The 17,676-nt window shown below is 39.9% G+C and overlaps 1 protein-coding gene across 1 annotated transcript; it reads right to left on the bottom strand.

Annotated features, from left to right (window-relative positions):
* Positions 1-7,049: 7,049 nt before the first annotated feature.
* Positions 7,050-17,017, bottom strand: LOC145095408 (uncharacterized). Its single transcript, XM_079033297.1, has 2 exons — positions 16,454-17,017; positions 7,050-7,484 (listed from the first exon to the last, which is right to left on the bottom strand). The coding sequence occupies exons 1-2, from the start codon at positions 17,015-17,017 to the stop codon at positions 7,050-7,052; spliced, it is 999 nt and encodes a 332-aa protein (XP_078889423.1).
* Positions 17,018-17,676: the final 659 nt, after the last annotated feature.

The following is a 17,676-nucleotide window of genomic DNA, read 5'->3' as shown; positions in this document are numbered from 1 at the left end:
AGAAAGGGAGAGAGAGAGAGAAAGAGAGAGATAGAGAGATAAAAGATCAAATAAGAACCCCTAAAGGTTAAGAACCATTGGAACCACTTATTGTGGTCTATTCTAATATTTTTATGTTTTTATAAATAACCAAAAATCAATAAGGACATACTAGTTATTTTTAACTTTAACATAAAACATCTTATATCTAACAACATTCAAACACTTTCAAACTTGTTTTGCAAGAAAAACTCTCCCAAACCCTCTCAAACTCTCCCAACAACACAAAACCCAACACCACCTCAACCACATACCGCCTATTGTCGTCGTCATCTATCGCCTTTTGTCGACAGAATGTCGAGTAGCCATGGTTTTCACTTCAAATCCACCGTCCACCGCCACTGATCTCATATCCGGAGCGAAAAGCTCCATCACCGATGGCCACCACCAACAAAGCACTAGTTCGTCAGATCTATGATACATGGGCTTTCAAATGCCTTATAAATTGAATTTCTGCATTAGAAGTCAAGATGATTCTTTACTTCATTTGTTTTGTCAAGGTGAAACTGCCTCTCAGGTTTGGTCTTATTTGAAAGGTGTTCTTAATGCTAGTTTTGTTCAAGATAGTATGTCTGCTTTCACTAAGACCTGGTTACAAGGCAGTTCTATCAAATCTAAAATGGGATTTTTAGGGTAGTTTTATCTTCTCTGGTTGCTGGGAGATTTGGCTTGCTAGAAGTGCATCTGTTCATGATTCAGATCTTCATTGGGAACTTTCAGATTTGTAGTCAATGACTACCGCCACTACATCCTTTGCCATCTCCGTCTCCACTCCATCAGATCTACAACTGCATCTAACTCATTTTCTCTCTGATCTCCGGAGAACCACCAGATCTGCATCATATCTCACTATATCTAATGTGTTTTTTCATTTTCAGATTAGATATGACTATCCGCCACCGATGAACCATCCTTTCTTTCTCATACGATCGGCACACCAAATCTCGAGATTAACAAAGTTTCGAACGCCAGATCTACTACCTAACACCAAATATGCATCAGATCTGATGTGTACGATGCATTTCATGTATGGATCTGGTGTATCTGGTGCATTTTCATGTTAGCTTGCATCAGATCTGATTTTTTGAAGATAAATCTTCATTCAAAATTAGGTGTGTTGATTTTTATAAATAAATCTTCTTTAAGTTTTATTTTCTACTTACATATGTTGTAGATTTATATGGTGTAGTTTTTTTTCTTTCTGCTAAAGTGTGAATTTGATGTTTTATTCTCTCATTTGTCGTATAATAATGTTAATCTTAGTTTTAATTGCTATTAAGTTGTAAATATACAATTTTTTGAATTAAACTTTTAATTTATTGTATTAGTCTGTGAACTTTCTGTATGAAATTTGTCTTAATTGTAATAAGAGTTTAAGTTAATATGGATGTGAATACTACTTTTTGTGTATTAAAATGTGAGTTTAGTGTACTAAGCTATGATTTTTGTGTGTTTAAATTGTGAATTGACTACATTAAGCTCTGAATTTTCTTTTTAAACTACGAATTGACTACATTAAGCTGTTAATTTTTTGTTTGAACTGTAAATCAACTAGATTAAGCTGTGAATCATATGTATTAAACTATGAAGGTTATGTGTATTAATGTAACCCCCCGTTCCTAAGAGTACCTAATTGTGAGTCCCCGGGATTTAAGAGAAGTGATATTTTGATCATCTTGTGGGAAAAGTGGATTAATGAGGGCCAAGTATGAAATTTGGGGACTCGCCGAGTACGCCCCGCGTAAGCTGGGATTACGCCCAACATAATTGGGTAAGTGACGCGGGTGTAAGGTTGAGTACGCCCAGCGTACTCTCAGAGTTCTAAAACCCTAAATTTAGGGTCAGCCACTATATAAGGAGCATGTTGGTGCATACCCTAGCCTCCATAAGCTCTCCCTTAACCTCAGAAACCCTAAGGTAGCCGTCCCGCCTCCTTGATTGGGTGTGTTTGGTCTTGGAAAGCTTGGATTAGCAAAGGAAATCATAAAGGAAGAAAGGAGAAGTTGTCAAAGAAGGAGAGAAACGGTTGGAGCTTGTAGATCTGGGAAGACATCATCCTTTGGAGCCTATTTGAGGTATAAAGCTTCTTGCTTGACATTCATATTGTGTAGATCTATGTGTTGTGAAGCTTTGACACCATTCTTGTCCCAAAAGTCCTCATTTTGATGCATGTTTTGAGTTGGTCAAGATTATCTGTCCTTTCAGACCTTTGGAGAGGTCTTGAGTGAGAAAAATGAGGTCTCAAGGGTTGTGGTTGTTCCATGTGTGAGATATGTGGGTCTTAATGGATTAAGACCTTGGATTAAGAGCTTTATGGACGTCCCAAGTGATAAAGTTTGAGACTTTATGAATCTTAGGCATGTTTGGCCTAGGGATCTGAAGTTTGGGCTTAAGAGCTTAAGCCATTAAGAAGTTATGGGGACTTAATGAGTAGCGAAGTTACGCCCCGCGTAACTAGCGAGTACGTCCCGCGTAGCGAGTCAGTGCCCCGATCCCCTGTTGCAAATCAGCGTGTACGCCCAGCGTACCAAGGAGGGTACGCCCAGCGTACTCCCTCTGTTGGGCTTTTCATTTTGGGCCTTAGGGATTGGGCTGTTATTTGGGCTGTTGGATTTTGGGCTGTGACTGGACATTATGGTTAGAGTATTTTGGGCCCATTGGTTGTTATGGATCATGAGTTTAGGCCCATTTGGCGAGGTGGGCCCAATTTAGTAAATTGGGCCAATAATGGGTTTTGTTTTGGACTTCTGGACTTTGGACCATTGGTTGGAATTTTTCGTTCGTTACAATTAAGCTATAAATTTTGTGTATTAAACTATGAATTGACTATATTAAGAGTTTTAAGTTGATAATATGGTTGTGGATGCATACTTTTTGTGTATTAAACTGCGAATTTTGTGTACTAAGTTGTGATTTTTGTGTTTTAAATTGTGAATTGACTGCGTTAAACTGTGAATTTTCTTCTTAGACCGTGAATTGACTATATTAAGTTGTGAATTTTGTATATTAAATTATGAATTAATTGTACTAAATTGTAAATGAATTGGCATTAGGCTTTGATTATTTTATAATTTTTTTGTTTGATTTTAAAATATAAGATGAAAGAAGCATTATACACATGTATAATTTTATCTAATGTTGATTAAAGTATGTAAAATTTAAATTGTGAATATTTGTGTAAATAAACTTTGGAAGAATCACTAGCCTATAGATGTGTAGGCATACATGTAAGTTTTAAGTATATGATTGTGAATGTATAATTGTTGTGCAACAAACTATGAATTTATTAGATTAAGTTGTGAATTATGAGTACAGAAATGTGAATTGACTGTATTAAGATGTGAATTATTAATGAATTTTGTGCTAAAATATGAACGATTGATATATGAATGTTTGTATAATTTTTTTATGAATATATTTATGTTGTGTGTTGTATAAATATATAAAAATGTATTAGTTTTTATAATTATTTTGCATTAAACTCTGAATAAGTGAATTAATTAGTTTTATAAACTGTGAATATAATATTTAAGCTTTGAATCAATGGTTTTTTCATGCAGATCTAGTTTGAAAGAAATGATGATTACAACGGTGACATAGATGGTTGGTGGTGACGTGTGGTAGTTGTGAATTTTATGCATTAAACTAAAAATGGATTGTTTTAAATTGTATATTTTATATAAATTTTATGTTAAAATATGAATAAATATATGCATGAATATATTAGATTGTGTATTAGTGAATTAATATGTTTATTAAACTGCGAATATATCTTATACACGATATAACTTTTAAAAATATATACAATTTATAAAGAGGAAATTGAAATTGTCAAGCCATAATTCTATTTTTTTATATATATTTTGGTTTAAAAAATAAAAAGTATTACCAAAGAAATGTGAGAAAGAATGTTGTTTGTGAATACGACCAAAAAATACTAAATTTTAATGATAATCCAGTGGCGGTCCGATGATGTTCCGAAGACAAGTGTCAAATAGTTTGTAAAGTATGGAATGAAATTTTTTTATTAATACAATATAAATGTATGATGTGTCCAAAATACCCTTAATGAAAACATTTTAAAAAATGGTTCTTAGGGTTCTTAACCCATTCGGGTTTTCATTTGAATATATATATATATATATATATATATATATATATATATATATATATATATATATATATTAGGGGACGGTTCACTTGAGATTAAAAAAAGTAGAGATCTTGAGATTGAACTCCAACCACATATTTCTCATTTGCCGCTCTAAGCTCCAACATACCGGCAACAACGATGTATGTCTAATCATAAATGATTATACATATATGTCTAATCATAAATGATTATACATATATGTCTGTTCACAGATTGAGTAATCATATATGATTATGACATTTGGTGGCATAAGAGGTGGTGGTGGCAGAGGCGACAGTGGTATAAGTGACGAAGGTGACAGTGGTGGGGCCGACTGGTGTCAAATGTGGTGGTAGTGGTGGTGGCGATGTCAGTTGTAGTGGTAGTGATGGTAACGAAGGAGAAAGGAACGAACGACACTATATAATCATTTATGATTATAATAGGTTTGCCGCACCGATACGTCGGAGGCTAGAGCAGCAAATGTTGAATATGTGGTTGAAGTTGAATCTAATGATCTCTATTTTATTTTTAATCTCAACGTATCCTACCTCTCTCTCTCTCTCCATATATATATATATATATATATATATATATATATCTTGTACTATATTATAAAATATATTAGTAATATCTTGTATTTTAAAAGGTATAAGTTATAAAAGTTTTTGTAGAAATCAATTATGTCTGAATAATCTACTTTAATAAATGAAAATGACTTTGCCACATGTCCTTCTCTCATAAGATTAGTCACATGTCACTTTGTCATAATTTGATATATATTTATTTTCCACTTGTCATTGTCATTACTTTAATTTTCATTTTCAATATATCATTAATTTACTTTTCATAAATTAAACATACCATAATGACTATCAAATTTTAAATTTCAAATGCAATTCCAAATAAATTTACAGTTTAAACCTTTATGTTTAATATTTTTTTTATAATTATCCCGTTTAGTACACACTAAACACATAATTTTAATTAATTTATTATTTGCATGTTTTTTTCTCATAATTTTCACTTATTTCAATTTCAAATTCAAATAAAATTTATATTTAATCGTTCGTGCTTAACATTTTGTTTTAATCAACCCGTATATTATACGGGTCTCACAACTAATGACATAATATTTAACTATTATCCATTTAAAATGAAAAGAATAATTCAAACTCTCATTCAATTTGTCAAATATCATTTTGTAGTTATTTTGAATTAATTCTTTTTCCACATTTTATTTTATGAGTTTTTATATTTTATTAAATTCTACATAATATTTTAATGTAATAATTGCAATAAATGTAGTAATAAATGAATATCAATTTCATTAATGAACTTACCTTTTAATTTCAAATTTCCCAAAAATAAAGATCATTTATTTTTGTTATCTATTTAAATTAGTTGTTTAAATTTAAAAGATAAAAAAACATTTCCACTATAGTAATTCATTATTTTTCTTATTTTCTTTTAAATTTAAAGTTCTCAAATATTTTGACCTTTATATTTAATTTTTTTTTAAGTTAACCCATGTGAAATTTTTTTTAAGTTATAAAAGTTTTTGTAGAAATCAATTATGTCTAAATAATTCATTAATATCTGCCAAAAGTTTGAAGACATAAATTAGAGAAAGTAATTAAGAAATTCAATTGGGAGCAAAATGAAAATTTTAATATATTAGATTAATGTATTTAAACTAATTTCACATTTCTTAAACTAGACACAACTATTAATTAATTTACATCAAAAATATAAATATACAGTATAAATATAAGGTATAAACATAAATATTTTATTTAAAAGTTATAAATTTTTTATTAAATAATAACTAATAATAAAATCTAATAATTATTTTATTATAAGAAATTATTTGTCAAAAAAAAAACTATTTATTACCGTTGTTTTGCGCGGGCACACACCTAGTATATATATATATATATATATATATATATATATATATATATATATATATATATATATATATATATATATATATTATTGAGATGTAAATATATCTACATATTAGTCCGTGACATATATTTATGTTATGGAATATTAATGATAAAATACGTAAAATAAAATATTAGTAATACAAACAATATGATTAATAAATAAATACTATAAAAAGGACAACTAAGCATATAATATTCCTTTATAACAATGTTTTATAAATAATATGAAAAAGTTTATTGATAAAACATATATATAAAAAAGCAAAATGCCTTACTTTTACAAGCCGGTAATCATTTCCTAAAATATAAATAATTTTTATTGTTTTCTGTAAGTTTTATACAGTATGAGTCGGCATATCAATAATGCAAAAGGGTTACATAGGAAAATTGCTACTAGTCGAATGTGAATACAGTTTCCATTCGTACCACATATTAAATTTTGTAATGATTAGTTTTTATTATTTTAATAACTTAATAACTTAAATATTAATGGACGGTTGTAACGTGAGCGAAAAGTAGGGAGAATTCATTTCACCCGTACAATGAACATCTTTTAAATGTATTTTAATTCTAAGGCCGGAGGGAGTGGTGCCACCGAAACCGCACTCCCTCCCCCGTCACATAAGCGTTATGTCATTTTTTACCACTCAAGTGTGGTTTCTTGCCACACCAAGAGTGTGGTGCCACATTTTTCATTTTTTTTATCTTTTGTTTTTTTTAAGTATTTTAATTTAATAAAACTTCCTTTTTTTTAACTATTTTAATTTAATATAAATTCTATTTTAATAAAAAAAACATAAGTTTTCATTACTTGAAAATTAAAAAAAAAAGACAGTACATTGCGTTAACAAAAAAAAAAACTCACACACATGACATTTAAATAATCCTAGAAATTTAAAAAACATAAATAAAATAACTAAAGCAAACTACATAAAGTCGTTCTCCGAGAACTCGTCTTCGGGGTCATCCGGTGGATCCAAATTAAGGTTAATGTTTTGAACCCCGTAAATGTGTTCCACCAAGTCATTGCGAAGATTGTGAAATGTTTCAGTGCAACGTATCTCTGCTCTCTTGTTTATATACTCTTCGCCACCAATTTCTATTGGTTGTGTCTCTGGTATGGTTTCTTCCTCGTCGAGCGCACATATCGCTCTTCCTTCGTCTTCAATAATCATGTTATGCAATATAATACATGTATACATGATTTCTTGAAGTTTTTCCTCGCCCAAATAGGTTGTTGGTTTTTTCAATATGAACCATCGTTTCTTCAGAGCTCTAAAAGTACGCTCAACATCCTTCCTAGCTCTTTCTTGAGCTCTCTTGAGCTCTCTTGAACTTCTTTCGTCTAGAACCATGTGGAGCTGAAAACGATTTAACAAACACAGCATACTCAGGATAGATTCCATCGACCAGATAATAACCATACTTATATGGCGTTCCACGCACTTGAAAAGAAGAATCTGGTGCGGATCCATCGTATATGTTGTTAAATATTGGTGAACGGTTAAGAACGTTGATGTCGTTAATTGAACCAGGAGAACCAAAAAAAGCATGTCAAATCCACATATCTTGTGATGCAACTGCTTCAAGTATGACCATTGGGTGGCCATGATCACCTCGGGTAAATTACCCATGATATGCTGTAGGGCAATTTTCCCATGCCCAATGGAGACAATCTAAGCTTCCTAAAATTCAAGGAAACCCATGCACACTGTAACACCCCAAAATACGAGCCAAAAATTTCATTTTTGAAAACATATATTTAGCAAAACATTCGAATAAAACGTTTACTGGTCATAACATTTTATAAAGATATCACATGTCTGGAAAAACATTTCAATAACATAAAATGTCAGAGTACAAATCCCCAGGAAGGTCTCATGATGCGGAATACGAAACATGTATGTGATGGGCTGCTACCGCGCCAGCTCCTTCCCCTTCGAAGAAGAGGTACCTGAAACCAAAACTGAAAACTGTAAGCACGAAGCTTAGGGAGTTCCCCCATCGTACCGCATATTAGACAATCACATATCATACATATTGTCGGGCATTTCTGGGGAGCCCGACCTACCCGGTACGGCCATTCTGGGGTGCCGACCTACCCGTGTCAAGCCATTATGGGGTGCTGACTACCCATGTCACACCGTTCTGGGGTGCTGACTACCCTTCGGTCCTGACGACCGAACCTCGGGGACTATTTCACTCCTACTGCTACTATCACATATATCATAACATAACATATTATCAGACATATATGGGGTGCCTGAACTACCCTTCGGTCCTAACGACCGAACTCGGGGACTAGTCCCCTCCTATTACCTCTATCGCATATAACGTAAAAAGCCAGCATGCAAACATATCATCATATACTGTCAGACGTATCTGGGGTGTCTGACTACCCTTCGGTCCTAACAACCGAACTCTATTACTATCACATGTAACATATCATGCTAGCATATAACATATCAGGTAGTAGCAAACCTAGATGATATCACAAAGACAATCATCTATCATACATTTCCTACTGGTGGGCCGACATTGTGGCCTTAGACCCACCGCTACTGGAAGGTAACTCACCTTGAAGTAGCTGCTGATCTGTGTGGGAAAGGTCTGTATGTTGCTGCTGCTGCTGCCTCGGAAATCCTTCGACTGTAATTCCCACCAAACACTTAATCAATTACTGCTAACCGCCCTCAGGGTAAATTGTCCATTTACCCTTAACAAGTCATGAGTCAAGTCACAGTCAACTGCCAGTTGACCAGACTCGCCGAGTTGGCTAGCCAACTTGCCGAGTCCCTTTCCTTTAGTCTGACCATAAGTCCGTCTCTACTCGACGAGTCTTCCTTCTATACCCAAGGCCAATAGTCCTTCATCCTACTCGTCGAGTTGTATGAACAACTCACCGAGTTCATCTTCATCCGAAAAACACTCTAAGCTGTGACTCGCCGAGTTGTTCTTGAGACAAGGAGATTGCCGTGAACTCGCCGAGTCGTTGCAATGACTCGCCGAGTGACTTCATGAGTGAGTCTGGCTTCCAAACCACTGAGTCATACCCTATGACTTACCACTCCAACTCACAACACAAAAAGGGGAACAACCCGGGGACTCGCGACCCGACTCGCCGAGTCTGCCTCATGCAAAAACTATACACGCGATTTTGCTTGAATCCAGTCCATGCCATTCGTAGATCTGGGTTCCTAGGGCCTGGTTTACACGTAAAGTTTCCAACTTTACGTGTAGATAATCACCAATGAAGGTTTTAGGGCTCAAAGTGCACCAAAAGGGGTAGATCTAGGACTTTCATGCAATATGACTCCATAAAGGCAGTAGATCCAAGCTCCAGGGACTAAATCATGCCTAGATCTAAAGGCTAACAACTTATTACAACCCACCAAGCACAAACAAGCTTGAAGAATGGCTCAAAAGGGACTTTCATGAAGCTATTAGGGACTACACATCTCGATCTGATATCACTGACACTGGCACCCCGTGTCGCGCCACTATCTCCCTGATATAGATATCGGCCAACTTTTCGGCCGAGATACTCTCCGGAATCGGAATAAAATGGGCGCTCTTGGTCAACCGATCCATGATGACCCAAATAAAATCTACTCCTCGCACCGTTCGTGGAAGCTTCGTGATAAAATCCATCGTAATATCCTCCCATTTCCACAACGGGATATCCAACGGCTGCATCTTGTTGTGCGGTCTCTGATGCTCGGCCTTGACCTTCCTGCAGGTCAAACACCGCTCGACGTACCATGCCACATCCCGCTTCATGCAGGGCCACCAATAGTCCAAGCGAAGATCCCGATACATCTTCGTTGCCCATGGATGAATAGAGAATCGGGATTTGTGCGCCTCCCCCATCAAGATTTGGCGCACGCCTCCATGATACGGCACCCACACCCTACGGTGTAGTGTCAACAACCCCCGACTATCATAATCAAAGGAGATGACTTGACCCACTATTCGCTCACTCTTCCGATGCTCCTCCTTCGTAGCCTCCTGTTAAGCTTCCCGAATCTGCTCCAACAGGGGAGTCACCACAGTCATCCTCATGCAAACATCCCTGGTCGGCGCCGCCTTGCGGCTAAGCGCATCGGCCACCACATTGGCCTTCCCCGGGTGGTAAAGGAACTCGCAATCATAATCCTTCACCACGTCCAACCACCGACGCTGCCTCATGTTCAGATTCGGCTGATCCATGAGGTACCTCAAACTCTTGTGGTCCGTGTAAATGGTACAACGAACCCCGTAAAGGTAATGCCGCCAAATCTTGAGGGCGTAGACCACCACCCCTAACTCTAAATCGTGCGTCGGGTAGTTCGCCTCGTGAGGCTTCAGCTGCCTCGAGGCATAAGCAATGACATGCCCCCTCTGCATCAACACTACGCCTAAACCTGAGATCGACGCATCGCAGTATACCACAAAATCCTCCACGCCCTCGGGCAGGGCTAAGATCGACGCCTCGCACAATCTCTGCCTCAGAGTCTCGAACGCTGCCTGCTGCTCAGGCCCCCACCGAAAGACCACGACTTTCCTAGTCAACTGTGTCAGGGGTACGGCTATCTTGGAGAAATCCTGAATGAACCTCCGATAGTAGCCTGCCAATCCTAGGAAACTCCGAATCTCGGATGGAGACTTCGGAACCTCCCACCTCATCACGGCCTCCGCCTTGGCCGGGTCTACTGAAATCCCGTTCTGATTGACGAGGTGCCCAAGAAATTGCACCTCGCGCAACCAAAACTCACATTTGGAGAACTTGGCGTACAAGCTCTCCCTCCTCAGGGTCTCCAATACCTCTCTCAGATGCTCCTCACGCTCCTCCTGAGTCTTGGAATAAACCAAGATGTCATCAATGAAAATTATCATAGACTGATCCAACACAGACTGATCCAACATCGATCTGCACATGCGGTTCATGAGGTCCATGAACACGGCAGGAGCATTGGTGAGCCCAAACGGCATCACCACGAACTCATAATGGATATAACGCGTCCGAAACACGGTCTTCTGTATATCCTCCTCTCTAACCCTCATCTGATGATAGCCTGAACGCAAATCGATCTTGGAGAACCAAGATGCTCCCTGCAACTGATCAAAGAGATCATCAATCCTCGGGAGTGGGTAACGGTTCTTCACCGTTACCTTATTCAGCTTCCGATAATCTATACACATCCGATGCGACCCATCATTCTTCTTCACAAACAGGATCGGGGCTCCCCAGGGCGAACTGCTCGGACGAATAAATCCCTTGTCCAGCAGCTCCTGCAGTTGCGTAGACAACTCCTGCATCTCGGGAGGAGCCAACCAATAGGGAGCCTTGGCTATCGGAGCCGCACCAGGAACTAGGTTGATCCTGAACTCTACCTGGCGCTCCGGAGGTATTCCAGGAAGCTCCTCCGGGAACACATCAGCGTAGTCTCGTACCACTGGAACCTCGCTCACCGTCGCCTTACCCGTCTCCCGGGTATCCATAACATACGCGACATACCCCGCGCATCCCTGCTGAAGGTAGCGCTTAGCTCTCGCTGCTGAACATACTATAGGTCCACGCTATGGCCTCTCGCCGTGGATCACCAACTCTCCCCCGCTTGGGGTCCTGACCCGCACTAGCTGTTGTTCGCAATCTATCACCGCCCCATTAGGGCTCAACCAATCCATGCCTATAATCACCTTGTTCCCCCGCAACGGTATGGGAACCAAATCCACCAAATAACGCTCCTCAAATAACCTCAAAACACAATCCCTGAACACTGTTGATGCTCGCACCGATCGATCATCGGCAATCTCTACCTCTAAAGGGAAATCCAACATGCCCGAGGACTCAGTAAACCTCTTGCCAAGCGCAAGGGAAACAAATGATCGGGTGGCACCCGAGTCGAACAACACCTGAACCGGAATACCGTTCACATGGAACGATCCTAATGCATATACACAGAGCACAAATCAATAACATAACATCATAAAATAAAATAGAGAGAAAGAATCATACCCGTCACCACATCGGGTGCGGCGCGTGCCTCTTCTGCTGTCAGCTGAAATGCCCGGCTCCTCACCACTGGAGCCTCTGTCTTGCCCTGCCGGCCATCCGTAATCCGTAGGGTAGCTGGAGCTGGTGCCTTAATCGGCGCTGATGATGTCAACTGGGGGCAATTGGCCTTCTTGTGGCCCCTCTGGTTGCAGTGAAAACACATCAACTCTGATGTCTGAATCATAGGTGCAGGGGCGGTACAATCCCTGCTGAAATGCCCCGTCTTGCCGCACTTATAGCAGCCCGACGATCCCAATCTACATGCCCCCTCATGAGGCCTGCCACATTTCCTGCAGCGGCTCGGTCCTGACTAGCCTTTTGGCCTACCATCTGATCCCTTGGGCTTCTTCCCCGAAGCTCCTCCTGTCTGTCCCTCCTCAGTCTTCCTCTTCCGGACATGCTCCAGATCTATCTCTCTCTCCCTCACCCTGGCAATCATATAGTCTAAGGTAGGGCAAGCTGAAAAACTGACACGCTCTCTAATATCAGCTCGGAGCATGTCATGGTAGCGGGTCCTCCTCATGTCCTCATCACCCGCATACTGGGGCACTAATAATGCCCTCTCCTGAAACTTGGCAGTGATCTCCACCACAGTCTCCATCGTCTGTCTCATATCTAGGAACTCCCTGGCCAGCTGCTGAAGCTCGACAGCCGGCGCAAACTCTGCCCTGAACCTGGTCACGAAGTCCGACCAGGTCATAGCCTCGACAGCCGAGGCTCCCAACGAGTCACCGACGGACTCCCACCAATCCCTAGCTCGATCTCTCAAACATCCTGCTGCAAATCTCACCTTCGACCCCTCAGGGCAGAAGCTAATCGTCTGTGCAGACTCAATGTCTGCAATCCATCGTCTGGCAGCTATGGGGTCCTTCGCCCCATGAAAATCCGGCGCACCACTGCCCCGAAAGTCCTTGAAGGACAGTGTGCGGGATCCTGACTGGCCAGATGTCATGTCACTCCTGAATGCCCGGAGGCGATCCTCCATCATCTCCAATATTCCTTCCTTGATCGACCCGAAGATAATGGGGGTCGACTCAAGGATGCCTCTGGTGATCTCTGACGCGATGAACTCACGTAGCCCCTCATCTAATGGCTCGGAACCTGATCCCGAACCCGATCCCTCTCCTGTACTGCCAACTGTTGGCCTCGAACGTAGTACCACCATTCTGAAATACAAAAGAAATAACAATTGTTAGTGATACTGATACCTCTGGAGGGATCACACCTACTACAAGTTCCCTGGTCTTATCTTGGCATTCCTCGATTCGGGTACGGATCCTATGCTTTCAATAGTACGGGCCCATACTACCTTCCACATCTATTTGTACCTTCTCAAAGGACTGCCATGACTCCACCAGGTCCCTTTCACTACCGCTGATCTCTGCTACTCTTATCCTAGGCTTACCCTAGGAAACCTCTGACTCCACCCAAACCAGTCCTCAGCTGCTGAAGGCCTCTTGGTGATGCCAATTAGCTACCACCTGAATGCAATCACATGTGATGAGGCTCGAATAATCCTTCGAGTGAGGGACTCATCCCTACCACGGTTAGGACTCAAACAATAGCTACTCAATAGGGTCAAATCCAACACTCTGAGATTATTCAACCCTGGTCACATGTGACTTTAACGTATTCACCTAACAGCTAACTCCCATAACTTCAAAGCCCACATAGCACAAAGCAACAACATTTGGACATAAAGGAAACAATTTCAAGCAGCTCTATCCTCGTAGAGAAAAACTGGACTAGCATACAATGATAAACTCGTAATCTCAGGAATAACCTAAACATGCTACCCTACTGCTGTCTACTCAATTCTAGCATGCAACTTTTCATATACTGAAGCACAGAAAGCAGGCACATAAGGCATCACTCCTAGATCCTTAGTCCTATTCTAGCATGCTGTTCTACAGAAACTGATAAACATATATAAACTTGTATGGGTACATTGGGGAATACTTACTTGAGCTCGGCCGGTCGCGCACATCACACACTTTGTTCTTTCTTAAAACCCTTTTACTTAGCCTTTTTAGAAAACATTTTCTCTTTCCAAAATATTTTAATCCCTCAATTTGAGTTCAAACACCCCCGAAGGTGTGTCCGAATCCCTCAAACCAGGGCTCTGATACCAACTTGTAACACCCCAAAATACGAGCCAAAAATTTCATTTTTGAAAACATATATTTAGCAAAACATTCGAATAAAACGTTTACTGGTCATAACATTTTATAAAGATATCGCATGTCTGGAAAAACATTTCAATAACATAAAATGTCAGAGTACAAATCCCTAGGAAGGTCTCATGATGCAGAATACGAGACATGTGTGTGATGGGCTGCTACCGCGCCAGCTACTTCCCCTTCGAAGAAGAGGTACCTGAAACAAAAATTGAAAACTGTAAGCATGAAGCTTAGTGAGTTCCCCCATCGTACCGCATATCATACATATTGTCGGGCATTTATGGGGTGCCCGACCTACCCGGTACGGCTATTCTGGGGTGCCGACCTACCCGTGTCAAGCCATTCTGGGGTGCTGACTACCCATGTCACGCCGTTCTGGGGTGCTGACTATCCTTCGGTCCTGACGACCGAACCCCAGGGACTATTTCACCCCTACTGCTACTATCACATATATCATAACATAACATATTATCAGACATATCTGGGGTGCCTGAACTACCCTTCGGTCCTAACGACCGAACTCGAGGACTAGTCCCCTCCTACTACCTCTATCACATATAACGTAAAAAGCCAGCATGCAAACATATCATCATATATTGTCAGATGTATCTGGGGTGTCTGACTACCCTTTGGTCCTAACAACCGAACTCTATTACTATCACATGTAACATATCATGCTAGCATATAACATATCAGGTAGTAGCAAACCAAGATGATATCACAAAGACAATCATCTATCATACATTTCCTACTGGTGGGCCGGCATTGTGGCCTTAGACCCACCGCTACTGGAAGGTAACTCACCTCGAAGTAGCTGTTGATATGTGTGGGAAAGGTCTGTCTACTGCTGCTGCTGCTTCGGAAATCCTTCGACTGTAATTCCCACCAAACACTTAATCAATTATTGCTAACCGCCCTCAGGGTAAATTGTCCATTTACCCTTAACAAGTCATGAGTCAAGTCACAGTCAACTGCCAGTTGACCAGACTCGCCGAGTTGGCTAGCCAACTTGCCGAGTCCCTTTCCTTTAGTCTGACCATAAGTCCGTCTCTACTCGTCGAGTTAAGCGTAGACTCGATGAGTCTTCCTTCTATACCCAAGGCCAATAGTACTTCATCCTACTCGCCGAGTTGTATGAACAACTCGCCGAGTTCATCTTCATCCGAAGAACACTCTAAGCTGTGACTCGCCGAGTTGTATGAACAACTCGTCGAGTTGTTCTTGAGACAAGGAGATTGCCGTGAACTCGCCGAGTCGTTGCAATGACTCGCCGAGTGACTTCATGAGTGAGTTTGGCTTCCAACCCACTGAGTCATACCCTATGACTTACCACTCCAACTCGCAACACAAAAAGGGGGACAACCCGGGGACTCGCGACTCGACTCGCTGAGTCTGCCTCATGCAAAAACTATACACGCGATTTTGCTTGAATCCAGTCCATGCCATTCGTAGATCTGGGTTCCTAGGGCCTGGTTTATACGTAAAGTTTCCAACTTTACGTGTAGATAATCACCAATGAAGGTTTTAGGGCTCAAAGTGCACCAAAAGGGGTAGATCTAGGACTTTCATGCAATATGACTCCATAAAGGCAGTAGATCCAAGCTCCAGTGACTAAATCATGCCTAGATCTAAAGGCTAACAACTTATTACAACCCACCAAGCATAAACAAGCTTGAAGAATGGCTCAAAAGGGACTTTCATGAAGCTATTAGGGACTACAAGCTTGAAAACAGAGGGGAACGAGCTATACCTCAAGGAAAACGTTGAGATGTCATAAAAATGCTTGGCCTCCTTCTCCTCTTCTTGATCTACTCCTCTTTCTCGTCAAAAAAACTTCAAGAACACACCCAAAACACTTCAATCTCACAAGGAAAAGGGCAAAGACGATGTTGGGAGCTCTGAGGGTGAATGGGGGCGAGGTTGGGGGGGGGGGGGAATGAGTGTTTAAATAGGGTGCAAACCCTTGAAATTTAGGGTTTCAATAGACAGCGGTGACTCGCCGAGTCCAGAATATGGACTCGCCGAGTCGCCAACTTAAACGTGCCCCCGGACCGCGTCCCTACTCGGCGAGTCCAAGGCTAAAATGACAATTACTAGGATAAATTTTACGTACCAGGAACCAGGTGCTACACACACTAGCATGATGAGTTTGCAATTGCAGGATGCCATTACGTGTAGGCTTACGTAAATATTTTGGACCATAAAACTGAATCACATTTTTGCAGAAAAAATGGAGACTGTCTCGTGCTATCCTAGCAGACATCCTAAAACTTTCGTCTAACGCATCAGGCGGAATGCCATATGCTAACTGATGAAGTGCGGCCGTGCATTTTTGCAAGGGAGTGAAACCGAGTGTACCTCTAACATTGTAGCGTTGTTGGAAAAAATTGCACTCCCTCGTTACATCTTCAACTATACGTTCGAACAAACCTTTGAGCATTCTGAAGCTCCTACGAAAATAATACCATTGGTAAGTGGCATTCTTTGCAAAATAGTCTTGCACCAAACGTTGGTTGGATTCTTCACGATTTCTGTAAATATATCTTCGTGTTCTCTGTTGAGAACTTGCAGCTGCGTTGTTACATACAATGTTGTATGTTTGTTCCGCCATTTGAACACATGCAATAGCGGTATCAAAAATAGTCTGAAATTCTTCAGAAGATGAAGAAGATGACATTTTTGAGAGAGTGGTGATTTTTTTTAAAAAAAATTGAGAGAGAGAGGAGATTGTATTGTGAAAAAAAATTAAGTTGATGTGTATATATATATGAAAGAAAAAGCAAAAGAAAAAAAAAATTAAATGCTCAACGGCTCAATCCTTCCCATATTGCCTCAACCAATCAGAACACACGGCTTTGGAGGACCGCACTGCGACCAAGACCGCGGTTTGGGGGCAGTGTTCCCGTCCTATGTGGCACGAAGTGCGGTCTTGGACCGCACCCACACCGACGAGCCTAAATCACTTTTTTGTTACTCAAACACTTTTTCTAGGTACAAAATTTACATCTAAATATCAATTTTCCAAACCATTTTATTATGCAATAGTTTTTTTTTTCAATTTGTGACAGCATAAAAGGTGAACATTATTTTAGAAAGACTAAGCTGCACAAATGATCCATGTGATTTGTTGAAAATTGTCACTTTGGTCCAAAAAGATTTGGACTAGCATGTCTAAAATTTTCATTTTGTTGCGAGTTTGGTCAATTTACTCTAAACTTTTGTGTAATGACGATTTTACCTTTGTATTTTGCTTTTTCAATTTTATTTATTTGTTTATATATTTTTATGATTAAAAAAAATAATAAAATATTTTCTCTCTGTCTCTTAAAACCCCAA

Source organism: Lactuca serriola, chromosome 3 (genome assembly GCF_051521515.1).
Source record: "Lactuca serriola cultivar US96UC23 chromosome 3, Lser_US96UC23_V15, whole genome shotgun sequence".
Taxonomy (NCBI): domain Eukaryota; kingdom Viridiplantae; phylum Streptophyta; class Magnoliopsida; order Asterales; family Asteraceae; genus Lactuca; species Lactuca serriola.
This window is presented reverse-complemented; position numbering and strand designations above follow the sequence as displayed.

Bases quoted from the DNA above. Each gene is read 5' to 3' on its own strand.
- LOC145095408 (XM_079033297.1), bottom strand. From the start codon at position 17,017: ATGTCATCTTCTTCATCTTCTGAAGAATTTCAGACTATTTTTGATACC. The intron at 7,485-16,453 runs GTACGTAAAATT...AATCGTTTTCAG, and splicing joins TGTGTAGCACCTGGTTCCTG to CTCCACATGGTTCTAGACGA.